Source organism: Fistularia commersonii, chromosome 27 (assembly GCF_037954325.1).
Source record: "Fistularia commersonii isolate RoL2024-O1a breed Wild chromosome 27, RoL_Fcom_v1.0, whole genome shotgun sequence".
In the NCBI taxonomy this organism is placed as follows: domain Eukaryota; kingdom Metazoa; phylum Chordata; class Actinopteri; order Syngnathiformes; family Fistulariidae; genus Fistularia; species Fistularia commersonii.
The window spans coordinates 9,544,045-9,571,093 of record NC_141310.1 but is presented as its reverse complement, the minus strand read 5'-3'; the positions used below and the strand labels follow the sequence as shown (position 1 = coordinate 9,571,093).

At 38.5% G+C, this 27,049-nt stretch overlaps 1 protein-coding gene across 3 annotated transcripts in view; it reads right to left on the bottom strand.

Moving 5' to 3' along the window:
- The window catches only part of unc13c (unc-13 homolog C (C. elegans)), a 108,544-nt gene that overhangs the window by 18,124 nt on the left and 63,371 nt on the right, over positions 1-27,049 (bottom strand). For 2 of the 3 annotated variants that reach the window (XM_086175301.1, XM_086175303.1), the window contains 8 exons: positions 26,257-26,390; positions 22,281-22,366; positions 9,354-9,480; positions 6,617-6,713; positions 4,716-4,859; positions 4,485-4,562; positions 2,113-2,190; positions 1,300-1,326 (listed from right to left, as the gene is read on the bottom strand). In XM_086175301.1, coding sequence (XP_086031427.1) covers positions 1,300-1,326; positions 2,113-2,190; positions 4,485-4,562; positions 4,716-4,859; positions 6,617-6,713; positions 9,354-9,480; positions 22,281-22,366; positions 26,257-26,390 — 771 coding nt within the window. The remainder of the gene's footprint in view (positions 1-1,299; positions 1,327-2,112; positions 2,191-4,484; positions 4,563-4,715; positions 4,860-6,616; positions 6,714-9,353; positions 9,481-22,280; positions 22,367-26,256; positions 26,391-27,049) is intronic. The other variant, XM_086175302.1, reaches the window with a different exon arrangement.

Sequence of the window (27,049 nt, the reverse complement as noted above, 5' to 3'; positions counted from 1 at the left end):
CTTAAAACAAAAAAAAAATGCTATGCAGGAGAGAAGTTTGGTTGCAGATGACTGCTACTAAAGGTCTTCACTGCTTACAGATTTTGCTTCTACATATCTAGGGATTACTGAAAGCTTTGGTAAACTCTTCACACAAGTAGCTACGAATGAATCCGTGCGTATGAGTGTCTCTTTCATGCAGTGCCATTTTTTGGATAAATGAAAACACATTATGAGATGTTATAACCAGAAGAATTCCCAATCAATACCTTTTCCTTTTTTTCCCCTATTTTTTTCTAATTAAACTTGGGCCAGTGACACAGCAATTTCAGAAATGTTGGAGCACCTGGCGACTGCCATGGCAACTAATTTCACTCAAAACAGATTCTCATCCAGACAATGAAAAAAAAAAGTCCTGCATGGCAAACAGCCTATCAACAACAGCCCAGCTTTGCTTGCCTTTTCCTGTTTCATCAAAATCTACTCTCCAGCAGGTTGTTATTCTGAACAACCGTTTCCCCTAGATTACCAAAAGTGCCAAATAAACAAAGGTTTAGTGAACCACTGTCTCGGGGATGAGCATGTTGTCAAACAGCGCGACACCTAAAATGAAACCTGATTCCGTAATACAGATTATCAGTCTGTGATCATTCTGTAATAACTCAGAGATTATTGATAATCTCTTATTGGTACAAACAGTTCTTGGTAATCACGCCAGAAACTCTGGGAGTCTGATGATACCGAACAATTCTGCAATATACAATACAATAAATAGATACAGAATATCAGCTATATTGTTTATAGCGATATTGAGAATATGAACTGAAGCATGCTCCGAGTGACACAAATTCTAAGAGTTCAATATCCTCGATGAAAACTCATGGATACATTATTTTCTAAGGACTCCTGCGGTCCGGGTTCGGGTAATCGGAACCCCAAACGGCAATCGGGTTTATCCTATCGGCCCGGATAAAAATCAACAAACTGAAATAAATATCGCACCTCTAATTTAGCCATGGACACAAGAGTGGCAGACAGAGGAAAAAGCAAGCTAAAAATAAAGATGGGATCGGCTGGTTTGAGCCACTATCCCCAAAGCGCCGGGGATGGTGAGCTTGAGCAGCCTGTCCAGAGGGGTGATGGGTAATTCAGATTCCGTATGCTCTGTGGCACATGCTGCTGGAGGGGTCGGGGGGTGAAGTGAAAAGCGTAGGAGCATGAGGGGGGGTGGCGGAGAGGCAAGTCGGGGAGGGGGCGTGCTTTTTCGTTTCATTTGGTAAATGGTGGGAAAGGGTTCTCGACAAGTCCTATAGAACACACCTTACAGAAGGACACAACCCCCTCCTCCTGGAGACACAGAGAAAAAGAGGACAAAAAAAGGAAATGGGGGAAAACAGAAGACACAACCACAGGAGGCAAAACCGCAAGGCAAGACAGGCATAATATGCTAGAGAGAAACATGCAAGTAAGTCACAGGTAAGTACGGCGGCCGCTCCTCCGATTCGACCGATGCATCGGCGGAGAATAACGTTTCGACCCGGTGCGCGCATTTTCTGGATTTCGCTATTCATAAAACTGATAAGACAATGCAGGATCCAAATGAGGGGGGATTATGGAGTGGGTGCGTAATTGGGGGTACAGTTGAGGTTAAAGTAAATGTCGTAAAAAGATAGTCAGACATATGATATTACCAAATTGAACGACATGTCATATTAGTCCTTACAGCACGACGCCGCTGGGGTCAATTCCCTTTCACTTTCAATAAATGTCATAACAATGATAAAACACACTTTGCATAATCATGACACAGCATTTATTTCTCCGCATGCAAATTTTTAGGAGGTGGGTTTAATCCTCATCATTAACTAGTATCAGTCCTGCTGGGATGTCCTTGGAAAAAGAAGGAATTAATCCTTACATGCTGTGGGCATATGTTGACCTTCCAGTAGATAAAAACACAGACATACAGATAATTCTATCTCATAAACTGTCAAATGTTTAAAATAAAATCTGTCTTTAGAAATAAATGCATATGTTGCAATGTGGAATAGCAAAGCCTTATTGACGCCCTCATTTCTGGCCTCAAAACTAAGCACAAAAACAACAGATGAACACACTCATGCAGGGACAGACCTGTTTGCCACCCATGGACTCGAACATCTTCTCCAGCTGGACACGGAGCTGCTGAATATTGTTGAGAAGTATGCAGGGCTGTACAAATGGAAGAATTATTCTAATGAGATTTTTTTTTGCCTTAGCAGAGTGCACAATTTAATGTTGCAGAAGATACCAAAATGTACTACCAAATGCCTAGTGCATTGAATTACGTGTTTTTTTTTTAAACTACCGACATGATATGTTAACAGATTTTGAGCACGAGTCTCGCCCATATGATTCTAAAACAAATTGCCTAGTCACAAAAATCGCAAGGGTAACGACAGCAAAATCCATCCGTTTTGATTCCCTGACACATCATCCATACAGAGACACAAGGTTCAGCCATGACATTGACAGTCAACGGGGAAACACAATACATAATACAACAGGGAAAATGTGCGCCGAATATGTCAAGGATTATCGATTCTCAGCTTCACAACAAATTTAACAGATGACAGACATTCATCACGCAGCCTTTTATGGAGACCGTAAGTAATTCCCCAGCGTTTTCAGTCAGTCACATACCGTGTACATTATCTGCCTAAAACGCAACTGACAAAAACACAACACCCTGAAATTATGATAGCGTTAATGGATAGCACTAAAATAATAATTCAGCATCCTGTGGGAGAAGGAATGATTAGTGGTTTTTCAATCCCCAAAAGAGCCCAAGGTATTGCTGATGCAGAACATCATGGGTTCCTCTTCACTAGATTTACTGAATTTGTATGGGAGTTACAAGAAGTGCAGATTTCCCTCTCCTTCGCATTTCTAAAACGAGAGAAGTCGAAAACTACAAAATAAAGAGTAAGCCTACGAACACATAATGAATACATAAGAATTCAAAGCAAGGTTGCAGCTGCAGCACTCAAAGTTTGACTTTTTTAGAATTTTTTATTCAAAATCCTAAGCGCATTTTCCCCGGGTTTCAAACCAAAAAATATTGAACACTACTCAAAAAAAAGTTTCTACGTAGAATAAATATAAAAAATGTGGCTATGATTTGTCTTGTAACTTATGATCTTATGTCAAATCGAATGGCTAAGAAACATATGTAAATAAGTCTGGACTCCACAGGAATGCTCTGCACTTTGTTCAAAGAAATTATACAAAGTTATTTTGAAGATTTTCGAGGTAATGAAATGCTTTTAAACAGCTGAAAATGGAAACTATCTTGCGTATTTCTGATCATGTGAAACAAAACAAATATAATCCAAACAGGAAACTTAACAAATGTAACTGATTTTATTATATGGAACGGCATTCTAGATCAAATGTTGTGCGTCGACAACCGCCAGACACCGGTTTGCTCACAAAGAGAACGGTCTCCGGCAAAAGAGTGTGAAGGAACGCACAATGTCATTACCGATTGAGGACCGACCATGTGAGGGAAGAAGCGGTCAGGTGGGATGCAGCTGTGAGACTCACAAAAATGCAAACAGATGGCGTGACGCTACCAAATCCTCTTGGAGTTCTAACAAACGAGCCTCTTCACAGGGGAAGATTTCAATCCGTTATTTGTCATCATTTAAAGCAGACAAACGGTCCGTGTTGGTCGTTTGGTATCGCCAGTAGCCGAGATGTTTATACCTCTCCATCCACGCTCCCGTTTAAGAGCGCAACTCGCAGCCAAAGGTTTTTTTTTTTTTTCTTTTTTTGTGATCATTAACTTTAGAAGGTAAAAGATGAAATGACGGACAAAACGCAATGTACTTACTCTCCGCCACGCGGCGACTGTTGTCATTTCCCCTTTTGTTCTTCATTTGTTTCTACAAACAAAATTTCAACTGGAATCCCCTCCCCTCACCTGCACCCGCTGCAAGTTTCACATCTCATTTCCTGTTCCGTCCGTCTTACTTTCTACACATTGTCTTCTCTCATAATTTCACTTCCTCACTACTTGAACTCATGAATTCCTTTCCTCTCCTCCCTAATTATCTTCTCCCCTTTGCTGCTCCTCGTTTCACATTTTTCCCCATCTCTTTCTCACAGCTTGTACTTTTTCTCGAGTAGGGACATTTGGTGTTTTCCGCGGCTGCTCTCTAATGACCCTGTCAACACTGTAAAGGAGCAGCTGTCTCTTCCAGTCGCACACTGTTATCTTTCACTCGAAATTCAAAAATCGGCGTGGATAATTAGGCCACTCAGAAGGCCCCGAGTTCAGTCATCTGTCTCATTTAACAAAGGACGGAGAGCACGGCTAATACTATGGGGCTGCTGTTTCCCCACACCATCTACATGCTTAATCCTGTGACTAATGGTCTCCAGTTAAAGGTTCTTGGACTTGTGAACACACAAAACAACTCATACAGTGAATCTCGCTTTGGCAACGGCGAGGACGGACTTACCACGTTCTCCTTGTTTAAATACAAAGAATAGTCCTTGGACACAATTGCAGCGTATTGCAGAAGAACCTTGTTGATAGTCTGCAAGTGGGAGAACAGTCAGTTGTAGAAATGTTGGGGTTTTCTCATTGAAGAACTGGAACATTCAGAAAATTCATCTACAGCCTAATAGTAAATCAATATGGAATAAAATCAATATGTATTTTGACTCATTACTCTTTAAATCGGCTTTACCTTCGCAAAGCGGCACATGAAGTGAGCCAGAGCTTGGGGATTCGGGCACTCAAGCTTCTTGATAATCTCAAAACTCTGGTTGAGCTGTGTGAACACATCGACTACGGAGCAGGAGAAAAGGGCGTGCTCGGACGTCTGCTGGAACTGTGGCGGGATCCACAAACAAGGGATTTTTTGGTGAAAGGAGTAATATAGGGAAGGTAAAGAAAGAGACAAATATAAAATTGCTTGAGCCCTTCATACGTGCATATACTTTTCTGGACTAGATGAAACAAGTAACCGATGGAACAGTAAACAAAAACTCCAACTGGCAAGCATTTTTGATGCAAAGATGAAGTAAGAATTAAACCTTGGAGGGAACACCTCACATCAGTGATATATATAAATATACACATATATATGTATATATATATATATGGGTACAGTGGCTGCAGAGCAAGCCCAAAAACTAAAATAAAAACTTCTGCTGTGGCGGCTGGAATTTAAGTAAAACATAAGTTAAGTTATAGCTCAATGCGTTGCGTTGGGACTTGGGAATGGGTGAGAAGGGCAAGGTTGTTTATCATTTACACCATATTTTTAGCTGAATAGTCCAGCGTAGCTGCTTAGCCCTGAGCCAAATGCATTCAGACGCCAGGAGTTCGCTGAGAGAAGCAAACCGGGTACACAAGACGTGCACAAGACGTCCAACACAAGACCAGCACAATCTGGTGATATCTGAAAATATGGACATGTCTCCAGGACAAGCAACTAGCTTGTATATGCTTTTTTTTTTGTATTTTTGTTTGTTTTTTGGTTTGTCCAAGTCATATCAGTTGCATCAGGATTTGGACGAGCACTGTGGACGTATTTCAGCCGTTGTTTTTCACCTCTTTCCTACCCCTCCCAAATGTTTGAAATAATTTGAATAGAGGAATGATTGTAATAAATACAACTGAGTGGATTTCATATGAATAGAGTAAGTGATATAATTCACTTCAGTTGCTTTGAGGCATGGTTTATATTGGTTTTCATTTCAGCAACAGGAGAGTTTTGTTGACAAAAACGTCACCCAAGGGACTCCCTGTTATGGCTTGGTGCAGACTCCATTTCCTTTTTCGGATGAGCTACGCCTAAAAGAATTCCGGATTTATGGCATCAATGCTGATGCACTTTTGGTTAAACCTCTGAATTAATGTATCCACTTCAGAGAGGCTTGGGGGGGACTGCTATCAGCAAAATGAAATCAAAAACTTTTACAAATATAAAAAAAAAAAAAAAAAAAAAAAACGAAAAAAACTTTTTGAATAACTTGAAAGAAAAAAATAAAGAAAAATGGAAATCAATATTAATAATAGCCCGAAGAATAGAATGAATAAGTGTACCTGAAAGCCGATGAAAACCAGCCAGATTTATTTACACACACATCGTACCTCGATTGTCGAGTTTTGTAACACTCGCTGTGCTAGCAAGTGATGTCGCTTGAGAACACAAAAACAAAGTGTGCCAGGTGGGTCCAAAATGAGGAAAGACCCTGGTGAATTCAAGTGATCCCTCTACCTCTGGTGCACATTTAGGTCACGGTAGAACGATGCATAAAGTAATGGGTGCAAATCCAGGACAAAGTGCAAAGTGGTTGACATTAGTTATAGATGTGTTTTGAGATAAAACCAACATAATTCATCAGAATCAGAAAGTGCTAGATGTATCTGATGTATTATTTAGTCTGTTATAAATTATTTTAGCTGTTTCTCTTTTATCTATAATATTTGTCTTGCAATGACTTTGCAAGAAATGTGTTTGGATGTGTTAAATTCCATTTATCCTTCTCATCTTCTTCCTTGGTAGTTGAAGTGAGTCCCGGCAGACTACACTCAGTTGGTTAAAAGACAAAGAAATATAGCGAGAAACCAATTACTCACGCCATCTTTCTTATCCCTCTCCAGCGCTCCGTTAAGGAAATCCATGGCAACATCCTCATTCTCGTCAAGCCACTGGATAACAAATGGCTCAAACCATCTATAATACAGAAAAAAAAAAAAGTTCTGTCAGACATGGGTCAAATCACACTCGGGGGAAATCGCTATGTTTTGTCCATCATTTTGTCTGAAATATCTGATCAATCATTTTCTGCATTGAGAATAAGTCATTGTAAAAAATGAATGATATCATTTGGAAAGGATGTTGACATGATATTTGCAGTTTTCAGTGTGTCTCCAGTAGTAGTTATTTAAAGAAAATTGAATCATTCTGTAGCAGCGCTTGTCGTATCGCAATACGAGTTATAATCATACTGAATGTCCATCTTACAAGTCAGGCCGGACGAAACCATGTATACCTAAAACACCTGACAGTTCTCGGCGCGGTTTAAGTCACGGCTGACAATAAATGTGAGCCGCGATATCGGGTGTCAGTCTGTAGACGGATTAGACTGTGAGGATCAGGCAGAGGACAGAGAGGACGGCACAGGCCAGGAGATGAGTTGGGAAAGGAAGAGCATTTGATAGGGGAATAATAATGCCGTTCTGCCATTTCCTTGTTTAATTCATGTCCTCAAAGCAACGTTTGTCCCCCTAAAACCGCTTTGTACTCTGGATAAGGGCATCTGCTACAGAGGGGGTAAACCAATAAATAAGTTGGGTGTGGTGAGAGAGAAAGAAAGACAGCGGCGATTGAGAAGAAGGGAGGGAGTGGGCACGTGTGTGTGTGTGTGTGTGTGTATGATGCGCATGCCTCTGGACGAATCAATCCTGGTAGAAATGCTGTTTGAGTGACAGTGCAAGAGTGGGGGATGGGGAGTCATTACTCTGACAGACTGGCAGAATGAGAGAGGGCATTGCCTCCTCTGCATGAATTAAACATTTTTTTTTATTCCAGCGCTTCCCCCTTTCGGGTTTACATAATTACCTGATACGTGAAAAGAAAACCCGATACCTGCTTTTTTTCCGGCCGAGAATGTTCCTCCTCATCTAAACCTAGTTTGTAATCAGTCGGTGAGATAGTTTGGTGAAAGAAGATTTTTGGATGTTTGGTCACGAATGTGACAAAAAAGTTTGGAGTCAGTGGCAGTTAACTCTGTGACACACACACACACACATGCACGCTTTGGGTAAAAAAATAAAATAAAATGAAAACCTCCGGTGCATAGACACTGAAAATTGGGCTTTTCAATTAAGAAGGCCAAATCCTGGGTGCAGCCTTTTAACTTTTTAAAATGAACAATCATGGCATCGCATACATGTAGCTTTAAGAACGATTCATATCAAAAATTCAAGTATAAGTTGAATACAGCTAACAAAATTTCCTGAGTGGGACTCTGATGCTTCAGGTAGTAGAGATAAATAAAGTGGAGGACTTTTAAGTACGACAGTCCAGGGCAACGGAGAAAAGACATGAAGAAATGTGTCAGGGTTTGGCGTGGTATAAATTTGGATCAGCCAGAATGAAAAGAAAAGGTGCACAAGAAGGTGGTGAGACCGGTGATGCTGTACGGTTCAGAGGCAGAAGGTAGCAGAAGATCAGCGATGAGTCCATCAGAGGGGGCAGCAACATGGAGATAAAGTCAGATAGAGACGGTTCGGACATGTGCAGAGGACAGATCGTGAATATACTGGTAGAAGGATGCCGAGGTTGGAACCGTCAGATAGAAGGCCAAGAGGAAGACCGCAGAAGGGATTTGAAGACGTCAAGTTTGCTGGTGTGAGAGCGGAAGATCGCGGAGGAGAGGGTTAGACGGAGGCAGAAGATTCTCTGAGACGACCTCTCTTTTGTGAGGGTAAAAAGCTGGAGCTGCAAACGAACTTGACGCGTCAAATTGCCGCACGTCAGGAAAGATTCAGAAGTTCAGGTTGTGAAAGATCACAGAAAGAGTCTCGGCTTCTTTAATGAGCTCCTGTTACTTCATGTAAACACGTAGTGCGCTAATAGATGACTAATTGACAACAACGTGTCTGATTATTGTACTGCGGTTCATATTGTACTACAGCTGACCTGCTTTGAAACATGAAACATTCAGAGTGGAGAGCAGCGATCCGAGGGGGGAAAGTTCGGTCGTGAAAGAAAACATAGCTGTAGGTCCCGTGCTGGGCAAGAATGGAAAATGATCTCAATTTGTATGATGCTTTCCAACCTTGTTGTTGCCCAAGGGCACTTTGGCCTGCAGAGAAGAGGATTTGGGAATCAAACCAACAACTGAGTTGGAGGGAAACCTGATCTAAAAACTAAACTGGAGCCACCCTTTCAGGGTGCAACCCCTAAACTTAATTTAGACTTTCAAATTTTCATCTGCAACAGCGCTCAAGCGCGGGTGATTACCCAATTAAATTTGCCTCTAAAATATACTTTTTATTAGTTGAATAACACATTTTAAAGCATTGAAAAAAGTTTTGCTCCTTATAAAAAAAAGTAATTACAGTTCAGCTGTCTATTGCCTAAAATACCGTCTCAAATATACAGCGAGGGTATATAGTTTGCAACATATCGCTCCTCTCTTGTCAGAAAGTGTCATTACAATGTCATTCCGGTCCCAAAGAGCCTTCATTACCTGCCCTCAAATTCATAGGTAGTCACACATTTGCAATCCCCGAATGCACATTTATTCGTAACCTATGTATACCATATATTTGTGGGAAGACAGATATGAAAGTGATATCAACTTACAGGGAATACTCCGGTGGGACATCCTTGAAGGCCGGCAAGTCACGGACGTACTCATTATGGAACCATTTGACCTTGAAGTGGAGATTCATGTATTCGGTGCTTTTGCATAAGCGGTGCTTTTCATGCTCTGTAACGCAGATCAAAACAGGAAAACATGACGTAAGTACGCGTGGCATTCCGGCGGAGAACGGAAACAATCTAAATGTTCATAATTTCAATATCTTGTTTTATTTTAATTGCATTCCCTCAACGCATCACGACAGTTATAGATACCGAATTACACAAAGAGATATGGGAGAATATCTTAATAAGCATTGGTTCCTTTGAATCTGACATGATAACGCGCTCGGTTATGCCTTTCGCCTCAAGCTACGACAAAGTAAGAAAATAAAAATCCGGCCTGTGAATGGATCCAGTTCCCTTCAAGAGATAGAGAGCCCTTGAATGACTCCAAAACAAACTGAAGCTAAAATGGATTAGATTTTCATGTTAGCTGACATGACCGCTGACTCATTCAGTCCAGCACGCTGTAGACATTTCAGAACAATTAAACATTTCCATGGGATCCCCCGGAGGAGGAATGGATTGTGCGCGCGAGGAAGCCGGAAAAAAGGAGCCTATAGAAAAGCAAACCGACGATTTAGATACTGCAACAAGGATATGAGGCGAAAAAAGAGAGGAGACTGTGGGAGGAAGTCAAATAAGAAGTATTGTGCAAGTGCGATGGCGGGAGCTATGATTTGTGTTCATTACACTCCTTCAGATGCAATGGCCCTCAACGAATGGCCGATTCGGAAAAAAACAGAAGCGCCTCGGAGGAAATGAAGGATTCACGCCCTAAAAATACATGTTAGGAAGATCCAGGGGATCAATTGGTGAAGGAAACCCAAATAATTCCAGAAAAAAAAATCACAAGAAGCGATACGTTTGTTCTCACGTATCAGCGAGAGCCGCTGTTGGAGTCTTATGCATAAAATTGCAGTGGAGAATTACAATTTGTTAACTTTTGAGAAGGATTTGGGGGACGTGGTTGCCTCAGACACAGGAAAGGATACAACATTGCTCACTGAAAAAAAAGAAAAAAATAGCGGATTTGTTCAATGGCTATGTTTATGGTTGATTAAGAAGTACTCATACAGGATTATTTATTATTATTATTATTAAATCGTCAGCACCGGCTTGCAGTTTTTAGATGCGTGTAAAAGTGAACTCCACTGGACGGCTACTTGATGAGGTATTTTATTTGAAAACAAAGTAGCAGACTGGGTGACATTGCATAAAGTCAACCATATGGCATGGATGGATTTCCATAAAGCTGAGAAGAACATATGGATGACACCTTTTACTTTATTTACACGGAACTACAACTGCAATGAAACACCCTTCCTCAAAAATAGCGGTACACGTTCCATGATTAACCTTTATAAGGTCTCCTCTGTGCATTCGTGTGTGTGTGTGTGTGTCTTCTTGACACTTTACCTCATGTCATTTTTGAGTCTGAGGTTTACTTTAATATTAGGACATTTTATGCACGCTTTTGTATTCATTATGCAAATGCCATGCACATCTTTACTCAAGGGAAAAGCACAGAAATGCTTTTTTTTTTTCTTTTTTTTTCTTTTGGTGGCTGTTGCACCTTCCCTGTGTAGGTTGAACCACACTTAATCATAAGTGATTATTAGAGAGAGAGTTTCTCATGATAGGTAGAACATATCTGATCACATTTTGCTTGGTTGTTTATCATCCCAAGCCTACAGATCTAAAATTTGACAAATTGAGAGATTACTAAAAAGGGTTCCTATTTTCTTTTTTACAGCCACTGTTTCTGAAGAGAAACATAAACACAAAAAATGATGCGCACATTCTCGACAAAGCACATATCCACGCCACATCAAAGAAGGGGGTTTGAATCCAGCATTACTCTCTGCCTGTTATTTCTTAATCCTGATAAGAACCTGAGTGCTTACCCTGATGAATAGTGCAAAGCCCTCCATTCCTATACTCCTCTTTAAGCTGTGTGGAAAAAAAAATATTTCCATATATTTAATTAACATATTTATCTCTCAATGGAGTTTAAATGTACAATACAATTTTTGTGTGTATATTAGAATGGTGGGAATTTTCCGGTGGTCCATTCAAAACTGTCGGTTATTTGTCACGACAGCTCATTTTAAACCCGCCTTTGAAAAAGGGCAGAGTTACTAGGAAATAATATTTACAGAACAAAGCAGGGACCCCAGGGTTCATCCCTATGTGCTCATCTTTCCTCACTGCACATGCACCCATTTTGGTGCCGCAATTAGCTGGTTGAAGTGTGTTTCTTATCACGGTTGTGCAGATGGTACGCAGCTGCACCATACTGACGTTATAAAAGTGAACGTGCTCTGGAAATTCTTTAGCTCGCTAGAATATCTGATAGCTTTGAAGGACTCGATTGGCATTTAATGTCCCGTACTTGACCTGGCAATGTCAGTAGAAACCATCACGGGCCTTGGAAAACATTGACAATAAAGAAAATAAAAAAAAAATGATAATAGATAGATAAATAAGTAAATAGGGAGATAAATAGGGAGGTTTATTTTCTTTTCACAAACTGAGAGTGGCAGAAGTTTTTTTTTTACTTTTACTAAGTAACATTGTCAGTTGCAGGAGTATAATTTACTTACATTAAGTAACATTGTCAGATCAATTCCAGGCTACAATGATTTCTGATATTTTTGTACCCTTTGGCCTTCGTGATTTCATCGCTCACCCTGAGTCACTCTCTTGTATCTTTGTCAATTGGTCTAAAACGTTGCGGCCATTGTATTCCAGATGAGGCCGGTCTTTACAAGCTCGGATGAATTCATGTTATTTGATTATTAGAGCCTCATGAGATGAATGAGGTCACACGACAAGACTCTCTGGCCTTTATGTTCAGATTTAAAAGTATAAGATGCAGTTTAAGTGTGTACATAGTTATGCTCCATTTCTCAATGAAGGATTTGACAGTGTTGATATTTCCAGTTGCAGAATTGCGTTTGCTGCCAAAGAGTTACAGGCTGAGCCCGAATAGCCAATACCCAATAAAAAGTAAACAAGTAACATTTTGTAATATATTGTGTTATTCTCCATTTTTAAAAAGTTTCGACATATGAGAATTAAATTACTCTATGAAGGGATGTCCCAGTTTTTCTAAATATTGTACTCTACTCATCCTGTAAATTCCCATGCTGAGGTTTGTTCCAATTGCAGTTTATATACTGTAAAACACAGATACACACACACAGACGCACACATATGTTTTTTTTTCATTTTCAAATATATATGTTTTTTAACAAATCCCAAGATAATAACCAAAAGACCTGAGTTAATCTGAGATAATCTTTGTTTAATCCGCATCATACAGCATGATCTGAAAAGATGGTTGCGTTGTACACAAAAAGCACACACAGCCTCTCGGTCTGCACGTGCACACATGCGCACACATATGCAAACACTCACAGTGTGCTGACCTTGTTGCCCTCAGCGGAGTGTGCGCACATATTCATTGTCACACACTCACAGTCACCTAGTCTCCAAAAAGAAGCAGATGGAGGTCATCCAGTGTTTTGTGTGGTGCTGCTAGCCAAGTTCTGCTAGCTTGCAAGATGTTTGTGTTATGATCTATATACTAAAGAAATGACAGGATTTAGTTAGAAAAATATTGAACAAAAAATGTGTTTTTTTCCACTGCCATTAACCCCACATTTTAATCAGAACAAAATTTTCAAAATAAAAATCTGAGATTCATGAATCATAAAACATATCTTGCATATATCATAAACATATGTATATGCAATTTTTCCCTCCCCAAGTTTTAGAAATAAAAGAAGCCTCATTTACTGAATGAACATGTTTGTTGTTATTAAAAAATTGATGTTTATGCTGGCAAAGTTTTGACATCAATGGTGTTTGTTTTTAGTGTATTTAGAAAATACACAAAGCCAAGTGCTACTTCAGCTCTTCATATTGACTGTTGCTCTTGAGTTTTTTTTTTTAATTGATTTTCCAATTCAAATATAGTAATTATTTCATAAGCTGCTGTGTCACCTGTTTTTTTGTTGTTTTTTTTTTTTTCAAAAGGCATGCACCTCTTCATTCCAGAGTGTTTTCATGGTCTCGTTCACTCATTGTTTGCGGTTTTATTTTCAGCGCTGATCTGCTGGTCTCTCGTGTCGGTAGTTTTATGAGGGGCTCTCTTTCATCCCGGCCCACGTTGGCTCATAACAAAGTCAGTAGATATTTCTGATATGCGGACCATAACTTCAGGAACCTCTCATTCTGGTGAATCATTTTGTAATTTTTATCACTTCAATTCAGCCGTATTGTATTCAAGAGAAAGCAGGCATCTCTATGACTGGTATCTATTTTTTATGGGGAAGAGTTTATTTTAATACTATCTTTTATTCTTTATGGATCAAATCTAGCTTTGATTCCATCCATAGACTGGATATGCTGCACCAGCTTGCATTTTGTGCCTAACTGCTTTCTACCTGAGCGTGGCCACTTAGCTACTACGTTTGTCAGTATTGTTTGTGCATTACAAATGATCTGGATGTTGACAGAAGGCAAATGACCTCCTTTTTTTTACAGATCTTAATTCCTCATCTTATGGAAGAGCCACGACTGCGGTATCAAGGCTTGCGCTCCAATTGTGTTAGGGAAAAAAAAAAACTGCGGATCAAACGCTGAGGACAAGAGGCGGTTTATCACACAGTCCAAGTGAGACTGAAATTGTATCTCTGCCAAACCTCATTGCCAGCCAAAAACTGTTAACATTCTCCAAGTTATCACTGTCTTCTTACACGGTTGCATTAGTGAAGTTTTGCAGCAGCAAAGAAATGTGCATTCGCTTCCACACACTATTTATTTATAGAAAGCCATGTCTCTTGGTGTGCACATACATTTGTCATACATTCTTATACATAAATACCAATTTATGCCCTAAAGAATGCATGCACACGGCTTCTGCGGTATTTTTGGCATTTGGCAAAACATCTCCATTAAGGAACATCAACTGTTTAACAGATTAAATGGCTGACTGTGAGGATAATGATTCCCTCTAATGACATGCAGATTGGGTTCTTTTAAGACCAGCGCATATTCGACCTGTAATGAGTGTCTGCTCGCACCAATGGGCCCAGCAAGGGAGCAGTCCAGGATACCCTCTTTTTACACCCTGGCCTGGAACCGGGATCATCTGGCTAAAGATCTTTATTGAGATAATTAAGCAGGGGGTAGGTGATGCATCATCTTCAGCTTAACTGTGATATATGAAAAGAACTGTGATTAAATGCTAGAGTTTCTGCCTGTCAATTGCACCCAAAAAACCTGCCTTATTAAGATGGCCTGGACCTACAGAGTTTATTCTTTGGAGATGATAACTGCAGATGATAACTGTCATGCTTATTTATTTATTCAAGTCATCATGTATTAATGTATGTATTTATGCATTTATTTATTTAGCGATAATAATACCAATAATATCATTAATAATAATTATAAAAAAAATACATTTTATTTATAAGCTGCTTTCCTAAAACTTCAAGACAGCGGACAATTTTCACATTTATTTATTTATGTGTGCGTTTAATCTATTCATATATCTATTGATTTATTCATGTATGCATTCATGTATTTATCATTAACAACAATGATAACAACAATAATAATAATAATAATAATGACGATGATAATGATAATGACAATGACGATGATAATAATAATGAAGATGATAATAATAATAATAATAATAATAATAATAATTGTAAATTTCAGGACAATTTACAGATGTGAAAATCAACATACAGACAATCCAGCAATGGATAAAATTGAAATAAAATCAAAAAGTGAAAGACAGCGTAGTGGCAGTAGTAGTAGTCGTAGTAGACAAGTTTGAAGCAGAGTTTTAAGTCTGCATTGGCAGATTTGAAGAATGATAATATGAGTGCCTATGTAACAGTCACTTTACATAGATGAAAATTGATTAATAAATAATATTGGCTGCACATGTATAAACAAGCAATCACATATGCTTGAATTGGCTGGCACCGTGTGTGTCTGTGTGGACATACTGCCAGTCTGTGTGTGTTTGTCAGTATGTTGGCGGTTGCTGTGAGTGTGTCATGTGTGTGTCTGTGTCTGTGTGTGTGTGTGTGTGTGTGTGTGTGTCTTTGTGCCCTACTGGTGGTAAACAGTGTCAGCTGTCCCGAGGGAGGAGTAGGCTCAAGGTCCCTGGTGAGGATGTCATCCTGTCTGACTGAGCCCACAGGGATATACGAACTCACACGGGACACGCTCTCCCTCTCTGTCTCATTGATTTAACCGCCACAGATATTAAAATGAACTGAGTGCATCGCAGCTTCTCCATTCTCAAATAACCATTCAGTAAACATATCAATAGAAGGATAGATTTGCTTGAGGGAAAAAAGAAATGCTTGAGGATCACAATGACAGCCACGGTCGGAAGTTTCTTTTGTGACATCATTTCTTTATTTTGGATTCTTCCCTTGTTCAGAGAGCTTTCTGCGCCTTATCAGTGGACCTACTGACACAGCATAGATCATAGAGATATTCAAATGCCACTCACACAACCCGCTCTGAAATCAAAACTTTGAATTGCTTGGAGATTTCATCTGAAACCGAAATAAAACAAAATTTAGCCCTTTTATAACACGGAGTCCTTTTAACTCAGTCCTACGTAAATCCGTTTCAAATTTGGCCGGCGATATATTCTCTTGCAGGAAAATCCATGTAACCTGTGGGCTGCACCATTTCCAAAAACAGCACTTTGAAGCAAAAAGTAGCTCGAAAAACTACTTCTCCGAAACTAGTCCTTTTACATTTATAGCCACCGCTGCGATGTATGCGCTAGAATGAGTCAATATTGCAAAAAGTGACTCAAACGATACATTGGCAAACTCCTCCATGAACATATCTAACAAAACTAAAGTTTGATTTTTCTCTTTGTGTTTTCCCTTTTATGCTCTATCAGATTCAAACACAAAAGTTTCAACAAGAAATTCCAGTTGCACTCAAAACTATTTTTGTCACTTTTGCTAATCATATGGTGGCTAGACCTGTCAATCGGAGCATCTCGTAAAGGAAAGTGATAGGTGCATATTTGATTTAAAGGTCTGCCTCGATTATCATGATTATGCATTGGCAAACAAGCTGCAGCAGCCTGGGATGTCAAACTACGATTATACCCTGTGTCTCATTTATACAAGGTCCACGTCCAGAATGTGAACGGTAGACAACAGATAGAAAAGTCAAAACAGCAGAACATTATCTTTTTTATCTATGGGGAGAATTTATAAAGCATTTATAATATCTCTCTGACCCAGATGCACCTGCGGGCCTGGAACAGGATCTCAGTGCTTCATAAACTCTATCTACGCAAATATAATAAGCAGCCGGGGCGTAGAGACGAGATCCGTATAAAGTGCCGGGCTGAAAAGATTTTTTTTTTCTTTTTTTGAGAGAGTCCTTGTTAAAGAAGCGGCTATTAAAATCACACAGCAACGCATAACCTACAGCAAAGCAGCCACCATGTAAATAACATCTTCCTCTGGAATGAAACTCCCCTTGCTGACGGTGGTGCATTAATTGAATATCAGTTAAAATATTCCATGGACTCAAGCTGTTCCAACGGGCAGAATATGAGTTAATGGGCTGCTGGCGTATTGGATCCTTAATGACATGCTCCAGGGCCCACAGCAATTTACCAGCAATAAAGCGGGTACTGCATGTATTTTGGGCCTCACTGTACAACTATGGGTCTTGTAGCGGCCCAATTTTCCTCCTTTTTATAATTTTGTTACTCGCTTGAATTTATAATAAACCATGATAAGGCGTTCATTTCGAAATTAAATACCAAATGATAGAATAGTTTTTGTGTGGTTAAGTATTTGGTGAGATTAGTTCACTCTTCTTGAAAATCCCACAAGTGAATAACTCGTAATACTAGAAGTATTCCATGAATATGGATTTTGTTTTGTTTTTTTATACGTCTTAAAAATCAATATACCGTAGGCCTTTTTTGAAAGTTTGGAGAGAAAATAATTAAATTGATCCCATTCACAATCTCACATCTTGGTTCTCATTTATCAGGCTCATATATTTCCCTCAATGAGTTTCATCTGTTATCTCAACCTCTCATTTTCACTGCATTTTCTCTCCTTCACATATTCATGGATTAACACAGATATGCTAAAATTAGCTCCATCCATTTTTGTACCAGAACTGGCACCAAAGGACTTTGAGCAGGAAGCAGAGGATGCATCAAAGACTTCATTAAGTAAAATTCGTGCACAGGCACAAATACACGCACACATGCATGCACTCACATGCACACACACACACACACACACACTATAACATGTTTTCTTTCATTCATTTTTTTTCTTTCCTTCCTCCACTGCTGAACAAATGCACTGCTGCTTGTGTGGACACACACACACACACATTCATACATAAAACAGAAAAACATGGAAAAAGAAGCAGGACACTCTGGCCTGCCTCCTTCAGGGTGTCTGTTAGCCGCCTGGCCGGTTCTCTGTGCCTTCTTACATAAACAGGTCACTCCGAGTTACTTCCATTAGTATGAATGACAAAAACGGGCAGAACACTGGACGGTCTCAGGATTCCAAGCCTCTTCCACGTCATTATTGTCACTTGCTGCACATCAAAATTGGACATCAACTAAATAATAAGTTACGTGCATTGTAAAATTCTAGTTGCCAGAGCGTGTATTCATATACAGATGTTGTCTTTGGGGTAGAAATGAAATCTAGATTGCTAGGTATGCCTGATGGAGGTGACGTTGCAATTGTTACTTTTAGCATTGGCTAATAAAGAATCTGATATGGCTACACTATTACTAGAACTGAGCCATTATTGGATAAGTTAATTGATGCACTTCTCTTGACGTTTGTTTGTTTTTCTTGGCATGACCCGCTCCATTCTCAACAGATCAAAGATTACATATAAAATTCATGTGTTACTAAATTCCATTAAAAAAAACTAAAAAGCTGTATTTAGTCTAAAAGAGCCCTGCCTCTGGCAAATACAAAGTCCTTGTAAGTATAGTAATGAGATTGAAAATTATTACCATCTATATCAGCTTTTATTTTATATAATTCACCTGTACTACGAGTGAATGCACAACATGAACATTTTGTTATTCTCTTTCACAACTTGCAGTTTTAAGCACTTAACACTAGCTAGCATTCACCCATTCACACAGGATCTCAAAGCTCGATCATCACATGCATGAGATGGCATTTGAAGTAAATAGGCTTCTTATCTACCTACTTACATCACAAAATGAACCCCAAGGAAAAAAAAAAAAAAAGGTCTAATGAGAAGTTGGTGTAAACTGCTCCTGCTGCAGTTTTCTATACTACAATGATCAAAATATGTATCCTAATCAAAACAGGTTTTCCTTGACTTTGGTAGTGTCTTGGTGTTTTCCAGTGTTTTGGTAGTGAGTAACCTTGACAACAAAAAGAATGGTTAAATTAGTGTGTAAGATCCTATTGGAGTAACTGAGAAGTGGCTCAGGCAATATATGCGGCAGAAAACCATACGTTGGGAAATCTCAGCAGGAATTTTCCTGTGATATGCATTGTCACTGTACATGCATCAGCAATTTAGAGAGTATATCATTTATCATTGTGTTTCTAATTTTATTTAAAGGACAAAATAATCTGCATCATGGAGTCTTGAGTTATTTTGGGATAGAGAGGGATATGCAATTTATGACCACCATCACACACATTTGGACCCCTAAACACATTACCCACATTTCCACTTTCAATTAGTCCTCTTTGTTTTTCTTCTGCCTCTAGAATGTTTGCAATAAAATGCATCGGCTGCTTCACAATCTGCATATTTTCCACCGCACTCGAATTAGTCATCATTTATTTATTTCTTATTTAAAATCATATAGAGGTATTTCTGCTGCTTTATCACTACTCATTGGCTTATCATGGAAATGCACGTCTGCGTGTGCACGATGACCACTCAGCCTCATTTGTTCCCCATTGGAAAAGATCTCCTTTAAATTCATTCCATTCAGAAATTTAATTCAAGTAGCGGCATAAACACACTTTATTTCGATTTTTTTTTCTCTTTCCTATATGCACGTGGCACACAAAGATGCGTTTTGTGCATTTGATGTTCACAGTTTTCAGTGTCTTCACTTGCCACCTGGTTTCCATGGCAACTCAACATGGCCAGGCAAGGATAAAGCAGCAGGTAAGCGACGTGGAGATGAAGATTAATGACCAATAAATTATTCTCTGCATTTCCACTGACACACAGTGTAAACAGCATTTGCAATATTTGACTTCAATCACAGCTCCTAGCTTCCCAAAATCCAACCTTCCTGACTTCCTGTCATTAAAAAAAAACAAAAAGAAAAACAAAATAAAACCAAGCTTAACATGTTAACAGTTCCAGGCGAAGACAAAACCCATCCCCGCCCTTCCCACCCCATCAAAAGAATAAATGAATGAACGTGATCTATCAATCAAATTGATGAATTGTGGATTCCCCAGATTTGAGTAATTTAGCTGATTGATGGACAGATAATTAGCAATTATCAACATAGTTGAATTGATAATTTAACCTTTGAAAAATGAAAGTAACAACCCTCGTTCATTATGGTCTGCTGTTGAACAAAACAACGCAGCCTGAACGGCAACGCTTTGCAGCACTTGCATTTCACTGCGTGATAACATACACTGTCCAGACGAATAACAGCTTGAATGCTTCCTATGGCAGCTACACTTGCATGGGCGTTCCAGTTTTTATTTTGACGACGTCTAATACCGAGAAGGGGCAGGAATTATCTATTATCATCTAAACACATCTGTCATCTGGAGGGCAGATTTGACATTTGTTGCTGGATTACTGATAGACTCTTCACAAAAAAAATTGCCGCCAAATGCTGACAAAACAGGGAACTAATGAACTTCACGCGCATATCAAACTGGAATTTTTCTGAGCACATTCTTTTGTGTTTTAAATTAGTCATGACATTTGTTCCTCCAGAAGTATAGATTTTTCCCTCTTGAGTAATAATTGTTAGTGAAAGGAGACAACAATATTAAAGGCTCATTAAATAACAGTTAGTAAATGTCATTACTATAGCTGTACGGAATTCGATCTTTTGGAGCAGCCTAACCCTGCACTTGTCAAGTATTGATTCTTATAGTATTTTCATGAAAAACAAAAAGGTAGAGTAATGATTTGTTTCTCAATGTTAGATTTTGCAACTAATATACATATATATGGAATATTCATTCATTCATTATCTATAGCACTGCTGCAGCTCGGGTCGCCATTGCCAGTCATTTACAGAGGCCGTACATCAGGGGTCTCAGACTCGTGGCCTGCAGGCCAATTGTGGCCCTCGGAACAATATTTTGTGGCCCCCTGCCTGAAATCAAACAATTGTGTTAGTGCGGCCAGTGCATTTTTTCTCCCATGCATCTTGGGGTTTTATACAGTGGGTTTAAAAAAAAAACAGGCAAGGAAAAAATGAAAAAGTAACTTTGCAATGTATGTTTTGCTTCAAAATTTGAAAACAAAATGATTTTTTTATGACGAAATGCTAGTGACATTGTTAAAATGATCTTTTCTTTTCTTATTTCTATAAAAAAACACAAAAATTATAGTAAAAAAAAACGGGCATTAGCCACCATTAGCCTTGTAAACATTAAACCTCCTCTTATTCATGCTTCCAATCAATTTTCTAATAAATCCTAGTGGCAAATTTCCCCACAATGACAAGATTTTCTCTTTTAACTCAATATTTTATGGTATATTTCATCAGTTTTTTTTTTTTTTATATTCATTTGTAATATTAATTAATCATTATTTTTTAGAGAAACAGGTCATTACATATAAAGATTTTTATAATTTACCTGTTTACCTTCTTTTCACTAAAAAAATGAAAAAATTGGACTTAGTGTTACTTCTAGGTAATGATTTTACTGATCCGGCCCCCTTGACATCAAATTAGGCTGCACGCGGACCCCGGACCAAAATGAGTTTGAGACCCTTGCCATACATAATAGCGAGACGTACAACAAATCACTTTCTCATTCTGGGATATTTGGGGTCTCCAGTGAACCCCCTGCATGTTTTTGGACTGGGGAAAACCCAAAATATGGCAAGAAGGTGCAAACTCCACATAAAAAGGCCACACGTCAGACTCGAGCCAGCAACATTCTTGCCATAAGGCACCAAACACACCACATGTCAATGATTGTGGATATTTTTGAGTTATCACACACCTTGGAACTACAAGAATAGTAGCGTGACAAAGCTTGTTTTTATGCACAACCACTTGAATGTGTGATAATATTGTTTCTGAGAAGTGTTCCCGTCTTTCCATCCCACAATATCCAGCCCGTATATTGCTCAACCTCATATGTATCGACATATAAACTAAGCAGACCGACTGTGCAGTCAATGTACAGTCACGAGGAGTCAACTCACATTTTTAATAGATATTCAATATCTCAATCAAAGCCAAGCCATCTGGGGATTTAAAACTAAATACCACCAAAGGAATAGCTGCAGGTAAACTGAGCCAGACAACATTATCACAGTTTTCCCTGTTCGGCAACAGAGGGACGCATTCAGATTAACTGCTGATTAGAAAATCGCTCACAAGTCACTCTCAGTACTTGTTAATCAGGGTGTTGTATATCTTTTGGCTTTTTTTTTTTTAATTTCCCCCAAAGTGTTACCTATTATTCTTCACCAACACACAGTCACTATAGCGTATCAGTTTTAAGCAGTCATTCATCACCATTCACTCCCACAAACACACACACACACACACACACACATATAGTCAGAGATAATTGTCTGATAAGTAGCATCACTGACCTTCCATTGCATACTTCATATCCAGGGCAAAGAGGCTCCACGTGATTTCGGCGCTGATCTTGCCCACGTTCAGCTCCTGTGGAAACCTTGCAGGATAGAAAAGAAATCAGGCTCATTTCCACATAATGGCATGCAAGACTGGGTGGTCTGATAGCTCGGCCTGAATCTCTAACAAACGACTTAACAAATGGGCAGGAAGACATGGTTGTTGAATCTCATTATCTTACAAAAAGGGCACGCTGCAGAAACGTACCTCCACCAAAGCCCGTGTTATAATTCCTGGAATATTAATGGAATTGTTCAGAGCAAACAGAATAGGACAACGGGTTCCACAGCATTTCAGTCACACAAAATGACAGAGCGATTGATGCAATGAACATATAACGTCCCAATATTTATCAAACCATTTGAAATAGGATGATTTAAAGATTAAAAAAAAAAAAAACAGAACAAAAAAAGCATCCACTCCTGCACAAAATCTACTATTATGAATCCCATAGAGATCTTCAGTCACGCTTTAATATGAGATGTCACTGTTTTTTTCATCCGTATATAGAGACAATGAAAGGAAAGGAGGATGGCCGTAAATGGTAGGATCTTCATCTTGGTGAAGGTCAATTTATGTAAAAACTATTTTATTCTGCAAGGGTTTCCAGTCCCTGCAACAACATCCATCTGACAAAGCCACTTGAATCCCAAATAATCTATTCTGTAAGACATTACTGCTTTAAAAAATACCGTAGGTGCACACAATGGGACTCCGTTCCCACTTTTGTCCTGAATCTTTGAAACATTCTTTGTGCAGTCAAAAAATGGAGACGAAACAGAGTGAAAATGACAAAGACATTCGAGTGTCACTGTATCACTTCAAGGATTATTGACTCACCCTAGTTTTATCATGACTCTGAATCTAAAACAAATGGCTGCTCTAACTATAAAACTGAAAAAAAAAAGAAATCTGGATGCCAGGCTTTGAGAAGATGACATTTGAAACTATTTCTCAGGCTTGACTTTCCATTTCCAAGTATAGTTTCCCCCATAACTAGTAATGCCGTGTATTGTATCCCCTCATAGATGATCCAAAGACACAAGAAGTCTAGTCATATCAGTCACAGTCGGGCAAGATCAGCAAATTTTGATTTAGTTTTCATTAAATCTTACATGAGTCATGTTAGAGATACTTTCTCCCTCAGTCCACTGAGAGTATAATGTGCTTTTTGACCTCGGGAAATGTTCCCCAGAACGACCAAACAGTTTTTTTTCCAGATACATGACCGTGTGTAGTTATTTGTGTGTTTAACTTTTGTTGAGTGTTTTGCTGTGTTTCATGTAAGGATATAATTTCTAAATTCTACGTGTTTGTTATATCAGTTTGTTACATCTCGAGGTCCATGCTGGATGTGTAACTACCATAAGTTCCGGACTATAGGCCGCTACATTTCTCACACGCTTTGAAGAGTGCAGCTTAAACAATGATGCAATGATAATTTAGGGATTTTTTGAGGGGTAAAAAGCTTCATGCCTCCAAAACATTTCGCCAAAACCAAAGAAAAATGGTTTTAGTGCACAGGAGGAAGACGAAGCTGGGCTACAAAATGGACGGATGGACTTTTCTTTGTGTTATTTATTATTAATCACCCGTGTTACAGGCACTGTTCGGGAAAAAGCATTCCCAGTATGTATTTGTGGATGTTACCGGTATGTATTTAATTAAAAGTAACAAACAGTTTCGGTGTAAATACTTCACGTTACAATGTGAACACCTGAGGCTTGTATTTGTTTATTCATTTTTAGCCACAAACTAATGTGGCTTATACTCGGGTGCGCTCAGTTGTCCAGAAATTAGGTTAGATAGCGTTCTGCCACTACAGAGGTAGAAGTCTCTCGGTCAGGTGACTTTCTTAGTTAAAGAGTTTAAATTTCCTTTAAAGGAGGTTAAGATGAATGCATCACGTGCTCTGCTTGCAGAGGAGAAGCGGGTTCCCCAATCTGTCAGTTTTGTCACTCTGCCCCACTCTGGCGAGCCTGATCTTCTGACCTCTCATCCGACTTTCATCAGCATCCCTGCATCAGCAGACCGATTCTACCAGCACAAAGGAAACCTTACTTATTAAACGCTGCACATTCAAGTCATTCTGCTCTACAATATTTCCCCAAAGTGACTTTTCAGAGACTTAAGTGATTAAGTCACACATCTGCTCTCTTACTACCGCATTCACTTTTCCGAATTCAGTACGTGCGTCTACTTTGGTTTCTAGATTTTTGATTCTTTCACAAGCTAAGCACAAACCTCACTGACTTGTAGACACTTTTGCAATTTTTTTATGATCAAGCTAATGATTATGCACAAGCTCGGTCAAAAAATTCTTGTCATCAGAATTGACTATAAGAAAAAAAATAATTTTCTCAAAATTCAAATGTATTATTAAATCAATTAAAATAAAATAATAAATAAAATAAAATAAAATAAAATAAAATACTTACTATTATATTTTTGTATGATAAGAAGAAATATGTCATGATTTTCTTAGGAATAAATAAAAAAAATCAAAAGCTTCTAATCCTTTACATTTGTAAGAGCCTTGCAAAATCCAAGTGTTTCCAATCTGTCGGCGATTTTCTTGCAGGAATATTTCTTGGACAAAAAAATGTTTTCCTCCAGCCGCAGCTCCCGTTATTTAAAGGCAACAAGTCCACTAATGGGTTTACAGTGGAAAAAAAAAAAAAACCTCAATTGTGTCACTGGAACTTGACAGAGAAATGAGAGTGTGCATGAATATTGCAAATCAATCATTAGACAGGGTGGGAGCAAAAGCTCAGGGCATAAACAGAACCAAAAGAAGCATTGTAAATCAAAAAGAGGAAAATAAGAAGAAAAAGGATGTAAAATATATAAAACAAGGAATGTGGTACAAATAGAAAAAAACAGAATTTTTTTCAAGTCACTTCACTACTCATCAGATTTAGCCATTTGTCCAGTTGTGTTTTGCAAATCCTCAAGTAAACACAAACGCCTGTCACATCCTTCCACATCAGCTGGCACTATCTAGTTTTTTTTACGGATATCTGTCATCTGTTATATAATTCAGTATCATTCCCCTTTCATCCATCTATAAAAACTGATTTCCAGACAAAACAAAACATTTTCACCTCTGGCTTCTCTGAATTATTAACAGCCCTGTTGCACAACCCTTCTTTTTTCTTTTTTTTCCCCCAATATGTCATTACTGTCAATAGAAAAAAGTTGAAACCTATACTAGAATTAGATTACCTAAATGATTTATGGCTATATTTTTTTTTTTAAATGAGATCATATATGAATGAAAGTATCATAATACCAGACACATACTGTAAGAAATGTGAATTTGAACATACTATATGTAAATATCAAATTACTGAAAATAATTTTCTTTCCATCCCATGCTCACCAAAAGTGGCAAAAAAAAAAAAACCTATAGCTGAACAACAGTAAAAATAAAATTAGCCCCTGAAACATACAGTTTATGCTGTGTAGCTCAAAAAAAAAAAAAAAAAAAAATGAAAAGCAAAATGCTCTGTTGGTGGTCATCAAGCATGCCTGGGAAACATTTAGATTCTAAAAACTAAATGAGTTGACAGCAGATCTGTGTTTGCATGTCATTACTCTAAAGAAGTACTGGCTTGTAGCGTGACAAAAAAGCTGATGAGAATCGCCGAAGGCTGCTGGTACAGTTTTAAGGGGCTTTGAGCAATTTTAAATGGTCGAAATCTAGTAAACATGCAATGTTAGGGATATGTTGAGCTCTTGTCTGTATAATAAGTCCGTCCGACCCGAGAGGAAGGACCCCTCTTTTATGCAAAACAGGATGTCGAAATAATCGCAGCCACACTGCTTGACATGCTCGAATAATAAAGCAAAAAAAAAGTGGTCACTTATTCACAAGATCATAGAATCACACTCTTGTATTTATACATATATATAAAGATTTGTACATACTGGTTAATTACAGGGGTGTAAGCTGTACGATCCTCATCAATCACAGACACCATGAGAGTGATGAGTTTTGGCCAGAAGTCGAGGTTCTTTATGGATGGGCCCTGTTCCTCACGAGGAATGTCCTGCTTGCGGCTCTGCAGAGAGAAATATTGCAGGGAACATCAGCCAGACCAATGCATTTGAATTGCAAGTGAAGAGGCGGCTGCCGTAAGTCAAACTGCATTCGGGGTTTTTCGAAACACTTGCATCAAAAGAAAGGGGGGCAAAGGAAGGGAGAGACAGGCACTGAAAGAAAGAGGGATATTAATGACTTTACACACAGTTTTTACATTTTCTGTAGTATATATTCATTAAAAAATGATAATTTCATTGCAAATTATGCCAATAGAAAGACGCAAACAATATTGAAGTGTGTTTTTGTAATAATAGATGGTTTCACAGTTAAATTGTTTTCAAAATTGGCTTTTATTGACATGTATTACATAATTTTTTTATAATGTTTTATACTACTACTATTACTACTACTTCTACTACTACTACTACTACTAATAATAATAATAATAATGATAATGATAATGATAATGATAATGATTATGATAATGATGATAATGATGATGATAATAATAATAACAATAATAATAATAATAATAATAATAAGAAGAAGAAGAAGAAGAAGAAGAAGAAGAAGAAGAAGAAGAAGAAGAAGAAGAAGAAGAAGAAGAAGAAGAAGAAGAAGAAGAAGAAGAAGAATGAGAAGAAGAATGAGAATGAGAACAACTTTATTTATCTCGAA